Genomic DNA, 16,996 nt, shown 5'->3' with positions numbered 1-16,996 from the left:
GGGGGAGCCCAGACTGCGGCACTGCACCCAGACCTCAAGGTCCGACAGCCAGCATGTCTTCAGCTCCCCTCCCCAACCATGGGCTGACTGGGTGTTGGTCAGCCCTGCCCCCCTCACCTGATCAGGGCACAGAACTAAAATAATTATTATTCATCTCATGTTCCTTGTTCCTGATTGGAAAGGAGGGCTGAGTTCACAGTAAAGTAGCCTGTGCTGGGGGTAAACTGAGAGAGGGACTGCTGGTGCCCCTGAAAAATATTCTTTCCCTCTCTGGTGTAGCCTAACACCTAACTGCCTCTATTTCCCCTCCTAGTTCCAATTTCCTCCTAGTTCCCTTGTCCCTGGGAACATGCAAAACCCCAGTTTTGGTCTGAAAAATTGGCTCCCATGGCCCAGGTTCTCCCCCACTCCAAGCCTCTTTTTCCCTCTCCATGGCTCTCCCACTCCATTCATAGCCCCCAATATTCCCAGGGCCGTAGGTCATGTTCAGCTCCTGGGAATTTATTAATTGTAGAATATAAGGCTTGGTCTCCTGTAAAGAGATTTCAAGATTTCTGGGGGCAAGTGGGTTTTCTAAATGCTCTTTGAATGCTGGGAACCTGGGGTGCTGTTGGGGGAGGATACTGAGAGGGATGGACTAGGGTTAGGCCACCAGGGGACAGAGTTGTGAGCCCAAAGTCTCACACTCAGCAGATGAGGAGCCTGAGTCCACTGCCTCAACCATCCTCACGTGCTCGGAGGATCCCTGGCCCCCTGGGAATCTCCACGTGGGCACAGAGTGGGGCTGGGAGCCGAGATCTGGCCCTGCTAGGTCACTGAGCTGCCAAGAGACCTTGGAGCCTCACTGGCCTCATCCTTAAAACTGGCATAACAATCGCTGGCCTGAGTGCCCTTGGGATTGTAATTAGGATCTAACAAGAATTTGATGTGAAAGCCCATCTCAACCATTATGTCCTATTAAGGGTGTTGTCCTCATTCTTCTCTCGCCTTAGGAGGCAAGGGATAGAGAGAAGTGGGGAGGCAACTGGTAAAAGTAGTTAGCTGGCTTTGCTTGCTCACTCTGACGAAGCCAGCTGCCATCTTGTGAGCTGCCATCTTGGAGAGGCCCATGTAGGCAAGGAACTGGGGACAGCCTCTGGCCAACAGCCGGCGTTGACCTGAAGCCCTCAGACCAATAACACATGAGAAATTGAATCCTGTCAGTGACCATGTGAGTAAGCATGGAAGTGGACCCTTCCCCATCAAACCTCGGGATGACTGCAGCCAGACACCTTGATTGCAGCCTATGAGAGACCCTGAGCTGGAGGACCCCACCAAGCCACCCACAGATTCCTGACACGCAGAAACTGTGAGGTAATACATGTTGTTGAAGCCAGTAAGATTTGGGTTAGTTTGTTCAGCAGTGTAGATAGCAAATATACTCCTTTCTCCTCAACCCTGTTGCCTGGTCAGTGCTGTCTCTTTGTTCTTGGCCTTCATTCACTCCTCTGGTTCTCTCCTTGCCTCCTTGAGGCTCCTCTTCCCTTTGCCATTTTTTTCTCCCACTCCCTAACTGTGGTCTCCCCCAGCATCTCTGTCTCCACTCTCTCCAGAGAGCCCCTCACTCATGGCTTCAATAATGAGTAAGTATTGTGTCTTTAGCAATATCCTTCCAGTCATTTCCCCAACCCTCCTGCTCGTCTGCATTCAGTTCCATTTCCCCTCTGGCCCCTGAATATATATTTTATCTGGATGTTACTATAACAACCCAGATCAGTTAATATGTCCCTCCTCGTCATCTCTGTTTTCAGTCAGCAATAGATGTTCCCTTGGGAAGGTGGCTCAGCGCTTCCCTGTATCCTCTGCCAAGTGCAAATCTCACTTCTGGCTGCCTTTCTCTAATTGAGATTCACCTTCTTTACACATGACTTTCAAGACATCAGGTCATCAATCACTCTCAAGTCTCCATGCTTCCCACTGAACCTGCCTGGTGTTTCCCACCAATAGCCTTATGTGGCTCATGCAAATGGCCCAGGGCTCACACCACACACCAGTTCTCCCATATTCTGCCTGTGTGTCCCATGCAAGTTGGTTCACCTCCCTGGCCTCAGTTTTCTAGCTTGTAGCTAAAAACTAAAAATACCCGAGATGTACTTCAATAGGTAACTGGTTTAACTTGTACAGCTGTGCCATGGATTACTACTCAGTGATAAAAAAATGAAGGCACTATTGATACACACAACAGCTGGGATGAATCGCCAGAGAATTGTGTTGAGTGGGAAAAAGCCAATCCCCAAAAGTTACAATAATGTATGTCTCCATTTATAGAACACTGTTGAAATGAGAAAACTATAGAAATGAAGAACAGATGAGTAGTTGCCCAGATGAGTAGTTGGAGTGGGAAGAGGCAGCGAAGTAGGTGTGACCATGCAAAGGCATCAGGAGGAACCCTGGGCTGATGGAGATGCTCTGTACCTTGACCATGTCAGTGTCAATAACCCGGTTGTGATATTACAGTTAGGTTTTGAGAGATTGGGGAAAAGTGGTAAAGGGTGCAGGGGGTTTCTCTGTAGTAGTTCTCACAATGGCATGTGAATCTAAACTGATCTTGAAAGAAAATGTTTAGTTAAGAAAAGACACCCCATTTAATGAACTGCATGGAACTTAACTCATAACCTAGAAGGTACACGGCCTAAAAAAAGAGTATGAATGAAAAAAAATCATTGCTTTTTACCCACTAAAATGTTGGTATTTGAAAAGTAGTAACAGAACCACAGGTTTCTAATCTTGTACTTTGACCTCGAGTGGCATCCCTACAGAAAGCTTGGTGGACTGCAGGGTGGCCCTCCATGCTGCTCTGAGACCACGAGATCTGGTTCAGTAGGTGGCAGCTCCGTTCCTCTTCTCTCTGGGGGAGCATGAAAGGCAGGAAGAACTCAGGAAAGGGAGGCTGCTGCAGAGTCAGGAAAGTTCTCTAAGGCAGGGTAACTGGGTCTCAGGGTGTGGACTAGTGACAGAGGGAGAGAGATTAGGGGAAGTCACCACGGGAAGGTCAAGTTCTCACCCTCACTGTGCCTCCCCTCTCAGCCCGGGATGCCCTCGATGACCAAAACCAAACTCCAGCCCTGGCTCAGCTCCCATTTCCTCAAGGACTCCTTCGCTCCAGCCCAGAATCCTTGTTTGAGCCTCACGATTATCTGGCTAACATTGGTCTGGATTGTGATGTGTTTAAACTTCTCACAGGCAGAGACCATCTCTCCAGGCTCCTCCACATAATGCTAGGCATAGAATACACTATACAAAAATAACTCGGCTTGTAACACAGTCAAAGGGGCAACCTCCATAATTCGTGAAAAGGTCATCAAAATCAGGAGGAAAGAGACCCACAACCTGATAGAAAAGTCATCAAAAGACAAACTGAGAGTTCTGTTTATAAATGCAAATGGCCCTTAAATGTACAAAAAGAAGATTCAACTTCTCATAAGAAGAGAAATGCAAAACAAAAAGTATTAGAGAGATCACTGCTCACCCAACAGAAGGGGTAAAAATCCAAGAGTTTCACAACATACTCAGTTGACAACATTCTTTTTCATATGTATTCCTGGTGAGAAGACAACATGTTACAAACCCCTGGGGGTAATTTTTAAAACTTTTAATTTTAAAACAATTTTCAAACTAACAGAAAAGACGCAAGTGTGGTAAAATGAATGTATTTTTTTCCAAACCATTTGTAAATGTGTCAGCACAGTGCCCAATTACCCCCCAGAAACTTTAGTATAGGATGTATTTCTTTCTCCTATACTAGAAATATATTCTTACAAATAAGGGCAGTCTCTTTTGTAACTGCATTTCAGACATCAAAACCAGGAATGTAACATTGATCCAGTACTACCATCTAATCCTCAGAGCCCACTTTCATTTCTCTAGTTGTTCCAATAATGTCCTTTATAGCAAAAATATCCAGAATCACACATTTACTTGTCACGTCTCTAGTTTCTTTCCTTCAGTCTGAAACAGTTCCTCAACTTTCCCTGACTTTCATGATGTTGACACTCTTGGAAAATACAAGTCAGCTGTTTCGTAGAATAGCCCTCATTTTGGGTTTGCCGTAGTTGTGTCGTCTCAAAATTCAGAGGTTGAAAGCTATCCCCCAAGATGATGGTATTAGGAGGTGGAGCCTTTGGGGATGATTAGGTCATTCAGGCAGAGCCCTCATGGCTGAGATTAGTGCCCTTATAAAAGAGACACCAGAAAGCTGGCTTGTCCCTTCCATCATGTGAAGACACATAGAAAAGATGGTTGGCTGTGAACCAGGAAGTGTCACCAATCATCGAGTCTGCTGGAGTCTTCATCTTGAACTTCCCAGCCTCCAGAACTGTGAGAAGTATCTGTTGTTTATAAACCACTCAGTCTATGGTAATTTGTTATTGCGGCCAAATGAATTAAGACAGGGTTTGTCTGATGTCTTCTCTAGATCAGACCCAGGTGGTACATTTTTGGCTGGAATATATATCACAGAAATGATGCCCTGCCATTCTCACTGCATCCAGTTAGGTGTTTTACCATTTCAATTTGGTCTATCACTGACATGTTAACTTTGATCACTTGATTAGAAGGCTTTTCTGTAGTAAAGTTACTCTTGTTTTTTTTCTTTTTCCATCTTAACCATTTTTAAGTATACAGTTCAGTAGTGTTAAATATATTTACACTGTTGTGAAACAGATCTCCAGAGATTTTCATCTTGCAAACTGAAACCCGATACCCATTAAACAACCACACCCCTTCTCCCCTTCCCCCACCTCCCAGCCCCTGGTATCCACCATTCTACTTTTTGTTTCTGTGATTCTGACTATTCTAGGTATCTCGTATAAGTGAAATCTAAAGTTACTCCTTTCCCCCTTTGTAATTAGTAAGTATTTTGCTGGGAAGTACTTTGAGACTATATAAATATCTCATTCTTTATTTTTTCTCATTCCTTACAAAACTTACAATTTATTCATTTCTTTGTTTCTAGCACTGTGGCTCATGGATTCCTATTTTATGCAGCGGGATTATAATCTGTTGCTATCAGTATTTATTTTGGTTCTCAAATTTTCCCATATTTCACCAGCGGGAGCCCCTTCTGTGTCCCATCATTCTTTGAGCACTTCCTTAATTTTTAAATGTGACATGTTCTGGGCTCATCTTGTTCCTTGCTTGACCCAGCTCTGGAATCTGACATTTTTCCAAGAAGGTCCAGTTCCTTTTAGTAAAGAATGGTATTTAGAAACCAAGATCTGGGCATGAGGTGTACTCATCGCTCTTGAGGTTCCATTGCTTGCACGTGCTCTCAGTGGACAGGAAAAGGGAATACATATACATATATAAAAACGTAAGACACTCAAATATACACACATACGTTTTACATCTATATTTATTTCTATATCTGTCACTATACAGGGTGAGGCTCATGCTGGAGTGAGAGGCAGAGGCTGAGGTGTCTCCTGGAGGAGGGGACTGAATCAGCATCTAGAAATAGGGACGATTTGGCAGTTGCTGTGGGAAATCCAATAAGAGGGTAAAAAGAATTGAACAAAAGGACTGTGTACTGGCACATGTAAAAGCATACAGAATGAATTTGTGTCTTTATGAATTTCTCCATGAGTGAGGATAATGGCATTTTACGGGTTACAAAGCACTTTTATTTCCACTCTTTGTTTTAACACTCAAAACTTGTATGGTGGGCCTGCAGAGCAGTCTACTCAGCAGCTCTTGGTCTTTACAGGGGCTAGTTGCTAGTACCTGGAGTTCCTAGGAAATGAGCTGACTGGCAGCTGGCTAAGGTTTTAAGGAAGTGATATCGCAATCCACAGACCCATGGGTTGCCCAACCTCTGAAGGAATCCCCAGGAAGTCATGACCATGCCAATGGGGAGCTGGCCTTCCCGAAAGGGGACTTCTGCCCTGTAGGCTCTAAGGCACAGCCATGGAGGACAGTGAACCAGGGAGATTCTCCCAGGAAGTCACACCAGGACTTGGCTCCATCTTGGGGAAGTGACTCCTGGCTGCCCTGCCAGCAGGGTGGAGAAGCTACCCCCTGTACTCTTTCCCTTCTCTCCTCCAAAGTGAATCCTCATTGTGGATATTCTAGTGTATCTCCACTATCATCGATCTGGTGTCTTTATGGTGGTTAAATTATAACTTAGCCACTGTTCCAGGTAATAAGAAGCCACATATAGACCGTGGAGAGGAATGCACATTACCTGGATCCTGATTATCTTCCTTTGGAAAGAGGAATAAGTGGAATTTGAGTTGTAGATGGTGAGGGTTCTTAATTTTAGTAGAAACATTTTTTAAAGTAATCTCTTTATTGAGGTGAAATTCATAGAACATCAAATTAACTGTTTGAAAATATACAATTCAGTAGCATTTAGTACATTCACAATTTTGTGCCACTACCACCTCTATCAAGTAGCAAGAGCATTTTTGAAAGTGCACTGATGGGGAAAAGAAGGTGTACATGGATGCTGGGCGGCCACTGGGTGGAGCGCGGTGCGTTTGCCCCACACCCCTTGCTTTGGGGAACAACCCTGCCCCTTCTCCATGGGCTGCTGGCTGGATCAGTCAGTCCTGATAACCACCTCCTGCACCCACTTTTGGGCATATGACTCACGCTATCCCACAGGCTGTAGAACCTGGTCAAAGTGGGCTTGTGACCATAATCAGAACAACTAAAGTAACCCTCGGGACTCTTCTGCTAGGGATTGCACTGTGAGTGAGGGTGACACTGAAAAACAAAGCAGGACAATCGTGTCTCAGAACTTGAGGCTCAGGGGTTGGGGAGGGAGTGTTGTTAAAGCACATGGAGCCTCATGTTCTAGAAGCATACGGGGGCTTCTTGAAGGAAAAGAATCTACGTTCTTCCACTGGGATTCTAAGTTGGGAGAGTGTGAACCTGAGACTGCTGCCCACCATCTTGGAGTTGTTTAAAGTAGGGGAAAGTGCCAATGCAGTGGGAAGCAGACAAGAGTCACGGAGAGAGAGCTAGCTCTGGAGCTGGCATTTGAGTCCCTGGATCTACCTATTCCTGAATCCCCAGCCCTGGTCTTCTCAATTGTCTCAACCCTAAACTAATTAATCCTTTTGTTTGTTTAAGGTGGTCTAGGTAGGATTCTGTCACTCGGTTGTTACTGCAGGATAACCTAGCATAACCTGACTGATACTTTTCCTCACCGCAGATGATCTAGGGTCAACCAGGATACCGATCAGGTCACAATGGGGCAGACACAAATGAGGGGGCTGTAGGAGCCCAAAAGCTAAATCAATCTGAGCTGGATCCAGTGTAATGTGTAGTGAGGCGGGCCCAGTAGGGTTAGTTAGCACTGACAAGTCTCTTCTCAGGACAACCTGGAGGGTGGTTCTCAGGCCAAAGACGTCAGGAACAGGCACTGGAACCAACCATGGTTGCTTCTTACTGGACATAAACAAACCCCCTAACATAGTCACCTTGGGCCTCTTGACACCAACAACACAGACACCCAAGGTCACACACATCATGGGCTCCCAGTGATTTCATCGTGAACAGTTCTACTGAATAGAAACTTAGAGCTTCCCATCTTGATTCTCAGAATTTCATCTTGTTAAGGGTAACTATAATGTTTTAAAGGAACTCTAATGATTTCCCAGTCAGATGAACCACACTTTGAATCCTAGCTCTGCCACTTCCCTACTGTGTGGCTTTGACTGAGCCTCAATTTTCTCATCTGTAGAGTGAGAATAATACAAACTACCACAGAGGGTTGGTAAGGACTGAGGGAAAAGTGCCAACCTGGTGCCTGGTGCACAAGAGACATTCAGTGAGCTGTCAATGCTATTTGGGGGCAGTATTGTATAAGCCCTTAAGGAATAGAGCCGTATGGCAGCCATCTTTCTAAACACAATCTTTCCTTTAGCCAAGCTTTAGCGTGCCTGTAGATGCCCAGCTTGATGTCGAAAGCGAAGTGGCAAGAAGCCTACAATGCACAGATTAATTCAACCAAAGTTTATTGAGAACCTACTAAGTGCCAAATGCTGGGCTACAGAGATGACAGAGGTGGTCTCTGTCTTCATGGAAGGATCATCATCTCTGAAACTGGCCAGGTGGAGACCATGGATAGCAGGGCCTATCATCAGTGGCATGGGGTGACCACCTGACTGAGGGTGACACTGAAAAAGACCAGGACAACTGTGTAGAGAGTGACCTCTGACCTTGAGGTACGGGGAGTGGGCAGATTGAAGGACCTGAAAGCATTAGAGGGCTTCCAGAAGGAAAATCTCTTGGATGAAAGATCAGCTCCATGTCCCAGAATTAGGTATCTCTGTTCCTGTGACCCTTGAAGGGGTGAAGTTGGAGGAGGGGGACGGAAATGTAGGACTGGTCTCAGTGGTGAGGGATTGGGTGTCCACAAAGGGATAACAGGTGCCTGGGGAAGGGAGCATACCATGTCCTGGCACAGGGAAGGTGAAGTAGGAGACGACCGGTGGAGGTACAGGCAGAATAGGGGAGCCAGGGTGGGGAGTAGGGAGCCCAGCACCAAGCCCTAGGTGTGGCAGCTGAGAGAGTGATAAGCAGAGGGTGGCTGTGCTGACGAAAGTAGATGCCCCAAGTCAGAAATCTGGAGCCCTGGGAACTCTATAGGAAATGAGAACAACCCCCACAGCAAAGGGGTGAGTAAGCATGAGGGTGGAATGTAGGTGTGCACAGAATCTTCGAGTTGGAAGGGATCTTCAGTGTCATTTAGTTCCACCTCCAACCCATGAAATCTTCCAGTCTTCCACTGACCAACTGAGGGCACTCAACTCTACTTGGACACCTCCAGGTATGGGGAGCTCACTCCCTTTAAGGGGGCTCATCCTATAGAGGTGCTCGAGCCTCCAAGACGGCCTAAGATGGGCCTGGCGCCCCGACCTTGGCTCTGCTGAGTGGGCTGGCGTCCACTCGGCGGCGGCACCTGGCTGGGGTGGCGGGTGGCGTGGGGGTTGCGGCGCGGATGGGCCGGCGCTGCTGTCCCCAGCCCCAGTGCTGAGGCAGGCAGAGTGCAGTGGGCTCTGGTGGAGGTCCGGAGAACTGCAGGGCGAAGGCCGCCGGGGGCTCCGCGGGCTGCCAGGGGGGAGGCACTTGACACCGGCCCGGGGAGAGGAGGGGCCGCTGTCCCTGCGGCCAGTGCTGGATGCGGGGACCCAGCGCAGAGGCAGTGCCAGGTAGCGGGGCGCCCCGTGGAGGGGAGGGCTGTCGCAGGCCCCCGGCGGAGTGGCCCGGAGCGCGGCCGAGGCGGGGTGCCCGGGGCCAGCGCGGGGTCGGGGCGCCGCGGGTTCTGGTCCTCCGTCCCGCAGGGTGCGGGGACCCCCAGCGGGGCAGCAGGGGCCGGGAAGTCGGGCCGAGGGCGCTAGGACCGGCCGCGCGCCCAGGCCGCTCCCGCCGCGGCGCCCCGGGGCCCCCCAGTCGGCGCTGCCTCCCGGGCCGGCTCCGCAGCGCCGGGGCCGGGGCCAGCGCGGCCGCGGGGGGCGAGCAGCGGGCGGAGGCCTGGGCCCGCGGGCGGCCGGAGGGAGGGAAGGAGGAAGGCGGAGAGAAGGGGTGGGAGGGGGGGACCCGGCGGAGGAGGCGGAGAGAGGGAGCGCGACAGCGAGCGGAGGGAGGGAGCGAGCGAGCGAGGCAGGCAGGCGGGCCGGGAGGGAGGGAGGGCGCGCGGGCGGCGGCGGCGGCGGCGGCGGCGGCGGCGAGAGCAGAGGACGAGCCGGGACGCGGCGCCGCGGCACTAGGGCGCGCAGCCGGGCCGGCCCGACCCCACCGGCCACACGGTAATGAGCGCCGCTGCTGGCGGCCCGGGAGGCCGGCCCGGAGGCGGGTGGGGAGGAGGGGAGACGGGCGGGGGGCACGGCGGCGGGCAGTACCCGGCTCGGGGCACGCTCTCGGACCCCCGCAACTCGGCGACGGGCGCTCGCGGGGCCAGGGCTGCGGGCGGCGACGGCGGGCCGGGCTGGCCGGGGCGGCGCGGGGGATTTGAGGGTTTGTTTATGTCCCCGCGGGCTCGGCAGGCGCCCCCTCCCGTCCCGCCCGCTCCCGGCGCGGAGCCCCCTCCGCGCCCCCACCCGGCTCCGGGCTCAAGTTCAAGTCTATACAATGCCGCGGGGGGCCCCCTCCGCCACCCGCCTCAGCCGCGGTGCCCGGCTCGGCGCTGCCGCAGGGGCCCCGGCCTGGCCGCCCCCGCCTTCCGGGCCCTGCCCGAGTCCCGGGGCCCCGCCTGGGGCCTGCGGCCGGGGCGCTGGAGGGCGCAGACCCCGACCCGGAATAATCGGCTCCCGCCGCGGCCCGCAGGGAGCGGGGGAGGGGGGCGGGGGCCGGGCCCCGCGCAGGCTCCGCGGCGGCGGCAGAAAATGGCAGCCTGGCACGACCCGGCCCCCCGCCCCTCCCCCCGGCTCCCGGCCCTCCTCGGCCCGGCGGGGCGGGGGACCCGGGAGGCCCCCGGGGGCGGGCCGAGGGGTGATCCGGGGGCCGGGCCGGGGAGCGCTTCGCAGCGATCCTCCTCCGGCCACCTGTGGCTGGGGGTGCGGGGTGCCAGCGGATCAGGGAGGGGCGGCGGGGGTGGGGAGAGTGCCACTTGGGGGGCACACCTATCCGCGGAGAGCCGGGCGGCGCGCGGGGGGGACATCGTGCCTGGCTCCTCCCTGCCCCCGCCGTGGGCCGTGGGAGCCGGGGCGGCGGCGGCGGCGGCGGTGGCGGCGCCGCAGTGTGGGGGCGGGGCGGGGGCGGGCGAAGATCCCGGGCCCGGGCCGCGGGGGCCGGAAAACGCAGGGGTGGTAGCCGCGGGGCCGGGGCCCAGAGCGGTACGGGGTTGGGGGGCGCCCGGGGTCGCCCCCTGCAGCAGCACCCAGCCTCCCCCCCGTACACACTCACACGCACGCGGACACACTCACGCACACGCACCCCCGCTGGGCCGGTGCAGACGTGTCCTTGAAAGCTTCGCATCTGCACGGTGAAGGACGAGGCCTCACCAAGGCTGCGGATGGGGGTCTTCGGCCCCATGTCCCTGCGCCCCGGGAGACCCTAAGCTTCGGAGCCGCAGGCTGCCTCGGTCCGTGTCCCGCCCTCACCCCGGCTCCCCTCCCCCAGGCCGCCCTGCCCTCCCTCCTCCTCAGCTCGGACCGAGCTGGCAGGGGTCCAGGGCCCGCCCCCGGCCTCCCCCAGCCCCCCATCGCTGGGGCCCGCGGCCCTCCGGCTGCCAAACTGCATTTCGCTTTCCTGGAGCCTCCCTTCTTGGGGGCACCCACTCCCTTCCCTGCCCCTTTCTGTTATTTCCCCCTTTTCTCTCCATCCCCTCCGTCCTTCCTCCTCTCTCTACTGCGAAGCCAGTTGAGTAGGTGTTGGCGCACTAGGTGGGGAGTGAGGGGCTCTCTGGTTCTCAGGGGCTCTCTTCCCCAGTTGGAGAGGGGAGCCCCCTGTGGCTGCACCTTGACCCAAGATGGCGTCCTGCACCCAGCTGGGCAGCTCAGGCCTGCGTCAGGCGGGGGAGGAAGGGCCTGGGCCCCAGAGCCACACAACTCGCCCCCTCCCAAACCAGCAGGGACAGGAGCTTTCGGGAGAAGAGCCTGCTGCCCTGTGACCCAGCTTGCCCCTCGCTGCCGTGCCCAGAGACTGCCATCAGCATCCCTGGGGGACTGTTCAGTCTTCATGTTTCACCCTGGGCTGCCAGCGGCTGAACCAGCCTCCTGGGCTGGCGGGCTGCGAAGGGATCCTGGGATCAGGTGCTGCTCCACTGTGCCTCCTCCCTCCCAGGCAGATGTGACAGCTGCAGCCAGGGAAGCTTTTCTCCTTAGGCGTTGCTGCAGTGTTAGGACTGGCCTGTGGGATTTGGGGAGCCCAGCTGTCAGACCCTTTTTGGGCTGTCCCCTCTGCTGGCAGGGGCCCTCTCCTGGGGGTTTCCTGAGGCTACGTGGGTTTGGAGGCATGGGTTAGGAGTTCCTGCTAAGTTTCTGGGATGAGGTGGTCCTCCTCTGCCTCCAGGTCCCATTGAAGCCCTGGTTGGGCTGTTTGACAGGCAACTCTGTGAAAGTGTGAGTCTGTGTGCATGTGTGCACATGTGCTGCACGCCGGCAGGGGCCCAGGCAAACTTGCGCAGCGGGTCTGGCACCTGCCCGCCTCCCTTCCCGGCCCCACTTCTCCGGGCCCTGGCTCCCTCTCCAGCCTCTTGTCCAGCTCCTTGGTGCTTGTCTTCAGCTACTCATGAAAAGCACGGCCCCTGGCTCCGGCGGACCAAGGCTCTCCCTCCCAGGCTCGTGGGCCTGCAGTAGGAAGCCGACCTTAAAAAAGGTGAATTCCTTCTAGACTCAAGGAGTGACAGGTCCGTGGTTTAAGGGCTGTCCCCTGAGCACCAGAGAAGCGTAGGAGAGGACAGCCACGGCCATCTGTCAGGGTGTCTGTGGACAGGATTCCTCTGTGGGGTGGGGGTTGGACTGCAGCTTCAAGTCCATTCCAACATCTAAATTCTATGGCTCTGATTCTAGTGGTGGAATTTCAGACCCAAGAATGGGGGTGGCGTGGTCTTTTTTTCACCACATAGTGATAGTCAGGAGTAGCTTCTGAGGACGGGAGGTTTGAGAGAGAGCAGGGCCTCCTGGGGGATGGGCCTTTGAAAGGAGAAGGTGGTATGAGGTCAGGGGGCCCTTCAGGAGACAAGTTTGTCACATCTGACTCCATTGAGGGTTTAAAAGTACAGCTTCCGGTTAAGCCGTCACATGTGTGTGTCCTTCTGTAGGTTTATGTGTAAATTCGAGTGTGTGCATAATTTCTGAGATTTCCTTCCCGAGTCTAATTCACAGTGAGCTCCTGAGTCTCTTAGGGATATTTTACTATCACAGTCACATGTCATTGCCGTTGGTCCTCCCAGAAAGCCCGCAAAGAAGACAGGATAAGCTATAAAATACTTTCCCTGGGTGACCTGGCTGGAAGGAAGTGGGGCCAGGCCTGCTCCCTGGGGAACTTAGACTGTCCCCTGCGACAGCTCTCCTGGGCTCCTGCACTGCATGTCAGTCTTTCCTCTCTGTGGTCTCCACAGGACAGGGACCTTGCCCTGGCCGCCTCTGGGTCCCGCATCCGACATTTAGCTCGGCTTCTGTGAGCGTCTGCTGAGTGGCGGGAAGCTGGCTGCACATCTGTGTTTTCTGTCCCTGTCCTCTTCCCAGCGGCAGGTTTAGTGGCTGGGCTCTCTTCTGCTTGCCGCTGCTGTGGCCGTCGCATACTTACAGACCAGTTCCTTAGGCTCCAGCCCTTCTGAAAGACCCAAATTCTTCCCTAGTGTGAGCCTGGACTCCATCAAGCCTCCTTTTTTTGGGAACCAGATAGAAAGGGGACTCGGGAGCAGTCTTGCCAGCTCTCTAATGGGTGAGTTAAAAATAGACCACCCTCTCCCCATCCTTGGGCCTCAAATGTTACCATTAGAATCCAAGCCCTAGAATTTAGGGTTGAAAGAGAACCTGAAGCTCTGAGAACCCCTAGCTCTGGAGCTAGGTGGGGGCTGTTTGGGTGTGGGGCCAGGCCCAGTTTCTTCCAGGGTTGGAAGTACTGCTCAGAGCCTGAGGCCAGAAAGGCCAAGTGTGTGCCTGTCACATGCTCCCCTCCCCTCGGCACTTCCTGCCACCTTCCACTTTCTGGAGCCTGGGGTCCCTGACTTGGTGCCTATGTCATCTTCCCTCATCCTGTGCTCCATTGATGGTGAAGTGTGTCTCTGGCCTCTAACTTGAGAACAGGCAAAAGTTAGGGCCAGAGAATGGCCCATGGGACTTGTTTCCACTTCCATTTTGGTGTCTAATGGATAGTAGAGCTGGTCAGCATCCCGCCTGCCCTTTGAGGCTGGGCGGCTCTGTGGGCCTGTGTGCTTTGCTGTGCCTGAGCAAGGCTTATTAAGTAAACAAAAGGTGCCAGATTCCTTTCCACTCAAATTTTGAGGGCTTGTCTTCAGTCATTTCCCTCCCTGACTCTTTTTCCCAAAAAAAAAACCCTCCCAAATCTGAGATCCATGCAGTGTTGCGGATTTGCATGTGTGTCCAAGCCTGCGTCCCCTTGGCTGAGTGTGTGGGCAAGACAGGGTGTGGTGCACGTGTCTCCGTGCTGATTTCTGTGTACATGGTGTGCAGTGCAGCCGCGTGGGGATAGGTGGGACTTGCTTGGATATGAGCCTCTCTCGAGGCAGCTGAAGTGAGGGCGCTGGAGTTGGAAGGAGCAGCATTCTGACCCTTCTCAGCTGTGGGATGTGGAGTGGCAAACTCAGTTTCTCTGAGCCTCCGTTTCCTCGCCTGTACCACGGAAATAAGACTAGGCTCTACTTGTAGTTTGTTGTAAGAATTAAACGGGAATGTGCCTTATCTCTTGGCGGAACGCAGATGCTCAGTGTTAGCTGGCCTGGTTATCGTCATCATTGGGACGGTTCACATGGACTGGTGCTGCAGGAAGTGCTCTGAGAAGGCTTGTCCATCTTCCTGCCTCTTTTGCAAAATCTTAGGCAGATGAGTAAAGTGCTGATTCTGATTGAGAAACCTTCAGAGGTGGGAGGCTCCTCAGCACTGCTTAGCAATCTGTCCCAGAGTTGAGCAAATCACACTGTCAACAGGTTGTCGTTGTATCCACCTTAAATCCCTCACGCTGTGGTTTCAGCTCTTAATTTGGATTCTGTCCTGAGTGCAGCCTTTTTGCTTCTATTTACCAGAGATTTGCTGAGCATTTCCTGTGGGCAAGACCCTGTGTTGTACTTTGAGGGGACACAGAGTGAGTTTAGGATGTGCCCAACTAATTAATGACCGCAGACCAAGGTTGCAGTAGAGGGAGGAATAAAACTCTTAAAAGACAGTGAGGTCACAACCCACTGAGGGGATCAGGGGAGGCTTCTTGGAGGAGGTGGCACCTGACATGGGCCTTGAAGCACAGAGATGCGGCTTCTAGGCCAAGGGAAAGAAGCCAGGCTGTCAGGGATGCCATGGCTGGAGTGTGGGGGAGACTCGGGAGAGACTCTGGGGAGGTGGAACAGGGCATCCGTGTACTGGGGACCAGCCATTGATTTGAGGAGAGCAGGCCCCTGCACTCTGTAACTCCTGTGTGGCCCGTGGAGAATTGCTCAGAATTTTCCTGCTTGTGGTGGCTGTAGGGGGTGGGGTGGGGAGAAGACAGAGGGAAGAAAGGGAGGGCAGGGAAGGGGCCAGCTGAGCTCATTTGGTATAGGATCTTGATGATTCCTTTATATTCTGTAGACTAGAGCTTAAGAGCTCAGACTTGGAGGGAAACAGAGCAGGGTTTAAATTACACCAACCCCAGGGGGTCATGGCGATTAAGGGGAACACCAGCCGGGGGCGAGGTCTCTGTCGGTGATGGCAGTCATGATGTGAATGGGCAGCAGGAGTGTCCTTGGCCTGGCCTCCCAGAGGTCTGTGTGTCCCCTTTTGCATCCCCTCCCTCAGGCTGAGGCACCCCAGCATTCAGAGAAAGTGGGAGGTGGGGCGCAGCAGACCCTGACTGCACCCTGCCCTCTCCCCTCCCTCCTCCGCGTGCAGCAGAACTGAGCCCCCACCGTGGAGGGGAGGTGCCCTGGGCTGGCCTGGCAGCTGTGCCCCCAAGTGTGGCCGCAGGTGTCTGGCAGTCCCTGGCAAGGACAGCCAGCAGGCTGGGCCGCCAGGCCGTGTCTCCCTTGCTGGTCACATCGCAGGCCTGTCTGGAGAACAGCGACAGCGGGGGAGTTGTGGGGAGGGCGGTCAGAGAGGATGCCTGGGGCTCTGCTAGCAGAATCCTAGCAGGGAGTGGAATTTTTTTTTCAACCATAGCTCTGCACTGCCCACTCCCATCCTACTGTGGTCCCCTCTGACCCCCAAGGCTTCCTAGCCTTATTTATGTCTATAACCAGGTTCCTATTTCCTCTTTCCTGCGGTCATGGCCCTGCTCACTGTCATCCCTATTGATCTTCCCTCTCTGTTTCTATTTCAAATGTCAAGGTCATTTTTAATTCTGAGCCGGTTGTTAGCTGTCCCGTCTGGGTGCACAGAGTTGGATGGAGGACCATCTCTCACAGCTAGTAACTGGAGGGCTGGAACTTGGGTCCTGACTCCTAGTCTTGTGCTCTTCCTGCTGTGCTACTATGTAGGTGGATCTGGGGATCAGTGCAGAAGATGTTCTAGACCTAATAGATCAGCTCGATCCCAGTATGCCAGCGGTCCTTACTTGAAAATGTTAAAAGATGCTCAGAGGACGATGGGGTCAGATCTGTGGTTTACTGAGCCGTAGGTTGGACGTAGGGCCTGTCTTGGTGAATGTTTGGAAATGCCTGGGCTGGGAGGCTAGGAAGCCGAGGGGCCCTGGGAGCATACCTCCCCCTCAGAGGTTCCCCAGAGGACCCTGGGAGGAGCAGGTGAGGGCGCTTGGGCCCAGGCCAGGTGACCGGGGTCCTCCAGCACTCCAGGAAACAGAACCTGTTGGCACGGGGCTTCTTGAGGGAATGGTCTTGTATGATTAATTTTACAGATTCTGAAAGGATGCCTAAATTTATGGATAAAGAGGAATCTAATAGACGCCCATGATATGGTATGGGTTTACCCCAAAAGCAGTGTGAAGAGTGTAATCTCATTTTTTAAATTCCTTTAAAATTTATACCAATATGCACATTTATAGGTCTGTACATGCTTAGAAAAAGTCATTCTGGAAGGATAACCCAGCAAACGTGTCGGCAGAGTCTTTGCCATTTTATTCACTTTTGTAACCTTCGAAAAAATGTAAAGGTACATGCATTCCTTTCTTAATGACAACAACAAAAATAAAACTGCACTTTTTAAAGCTTCTGGATAAGAACTTGAAAAAAATTTGAGTCACCCTTGGGCTGGAAGGGTGGACTCTTTTATAATGGATATGAAATTGGCTTGAGGACTGACAGTAAAGGGTGGGGCTGTTCAGGTACTTTGGAGTCTTTTCTGGAAAGGTTGCAGGGAGATTTATTGCAGACCCTGAGGTCTCTAAGCGAAGGCCTAGG

At 53.4% G+C, this 16,996-nt stretch overlaps 2 protein-coding genes across 6 annotated transcripts in view; one reads left to right on the top strand and one right to left on the bottom strand.

The window, feature by feature from the left end:
• The first annotated feature begins 8,754 nt into the window (after window positions 1–8,754).
• Window positions 8,755–16,996, top strand: part of DNMT3A (DNA methyltransferase 3 alpha) — a 103,115-nt gene continuing 94,873 nt past the window's right edge. For 2 of the 5 annotated variants that reach the window (XM_032497151.1, XM_032497152.1), the window contains exon 1: window positions 9,638–9,794. The gene's annotated coding sequence lies outside the window, so the exon portion shown is untranslated. Of the gene's footprint in view, window positions 9,198–9,634; window positions 9,795–11,109; window positions 12,304–16,996 lie in introns of those variants that run through there. The other 3 variants (XM_032497153.1, XM_032497158.1, XM_032497155.1) reach the window with 3 other exon arrangements.
• Window positions 8,881–11,019, bottom strand: LOC116669062 (basic proline-rich protein-like). The gene is made up of 4 exons (XM_032497943.1): window positions 10,891–11,019; window positions 10,280–10,529; window positions 9,732–9,973; window positions 8,881–9,519 (listed from the first exon to the last, which is right to left on the bottom strand). Exons 1-4 carry the CDS (start codon window positions 11,017–11,019, stop codon window positions 8,881–8,883), a joined length of 1,260 nt encoding a protein of 419 aa, XP_032353834.1.

Source organism: Camelus ferus, chromosome 15 (genome assembly GCF_009834535.1).
Source record: "Camelus ferus isolate YT-003-E chromosome 15, BCGSAC_Cfer_1.0, whole genome shotgun sequence".
In the NCBI taxonomy this organism is placed as follows: domain Eukaryota; kingdom Metazoa; phylum Chordata; class Mammalia; order Artiodactyla; family Camelidae; genus Camelus; species Camelus ferus.
This window is presented reverse-complemented; position numbering and strand designations above follow the sequence as displayed.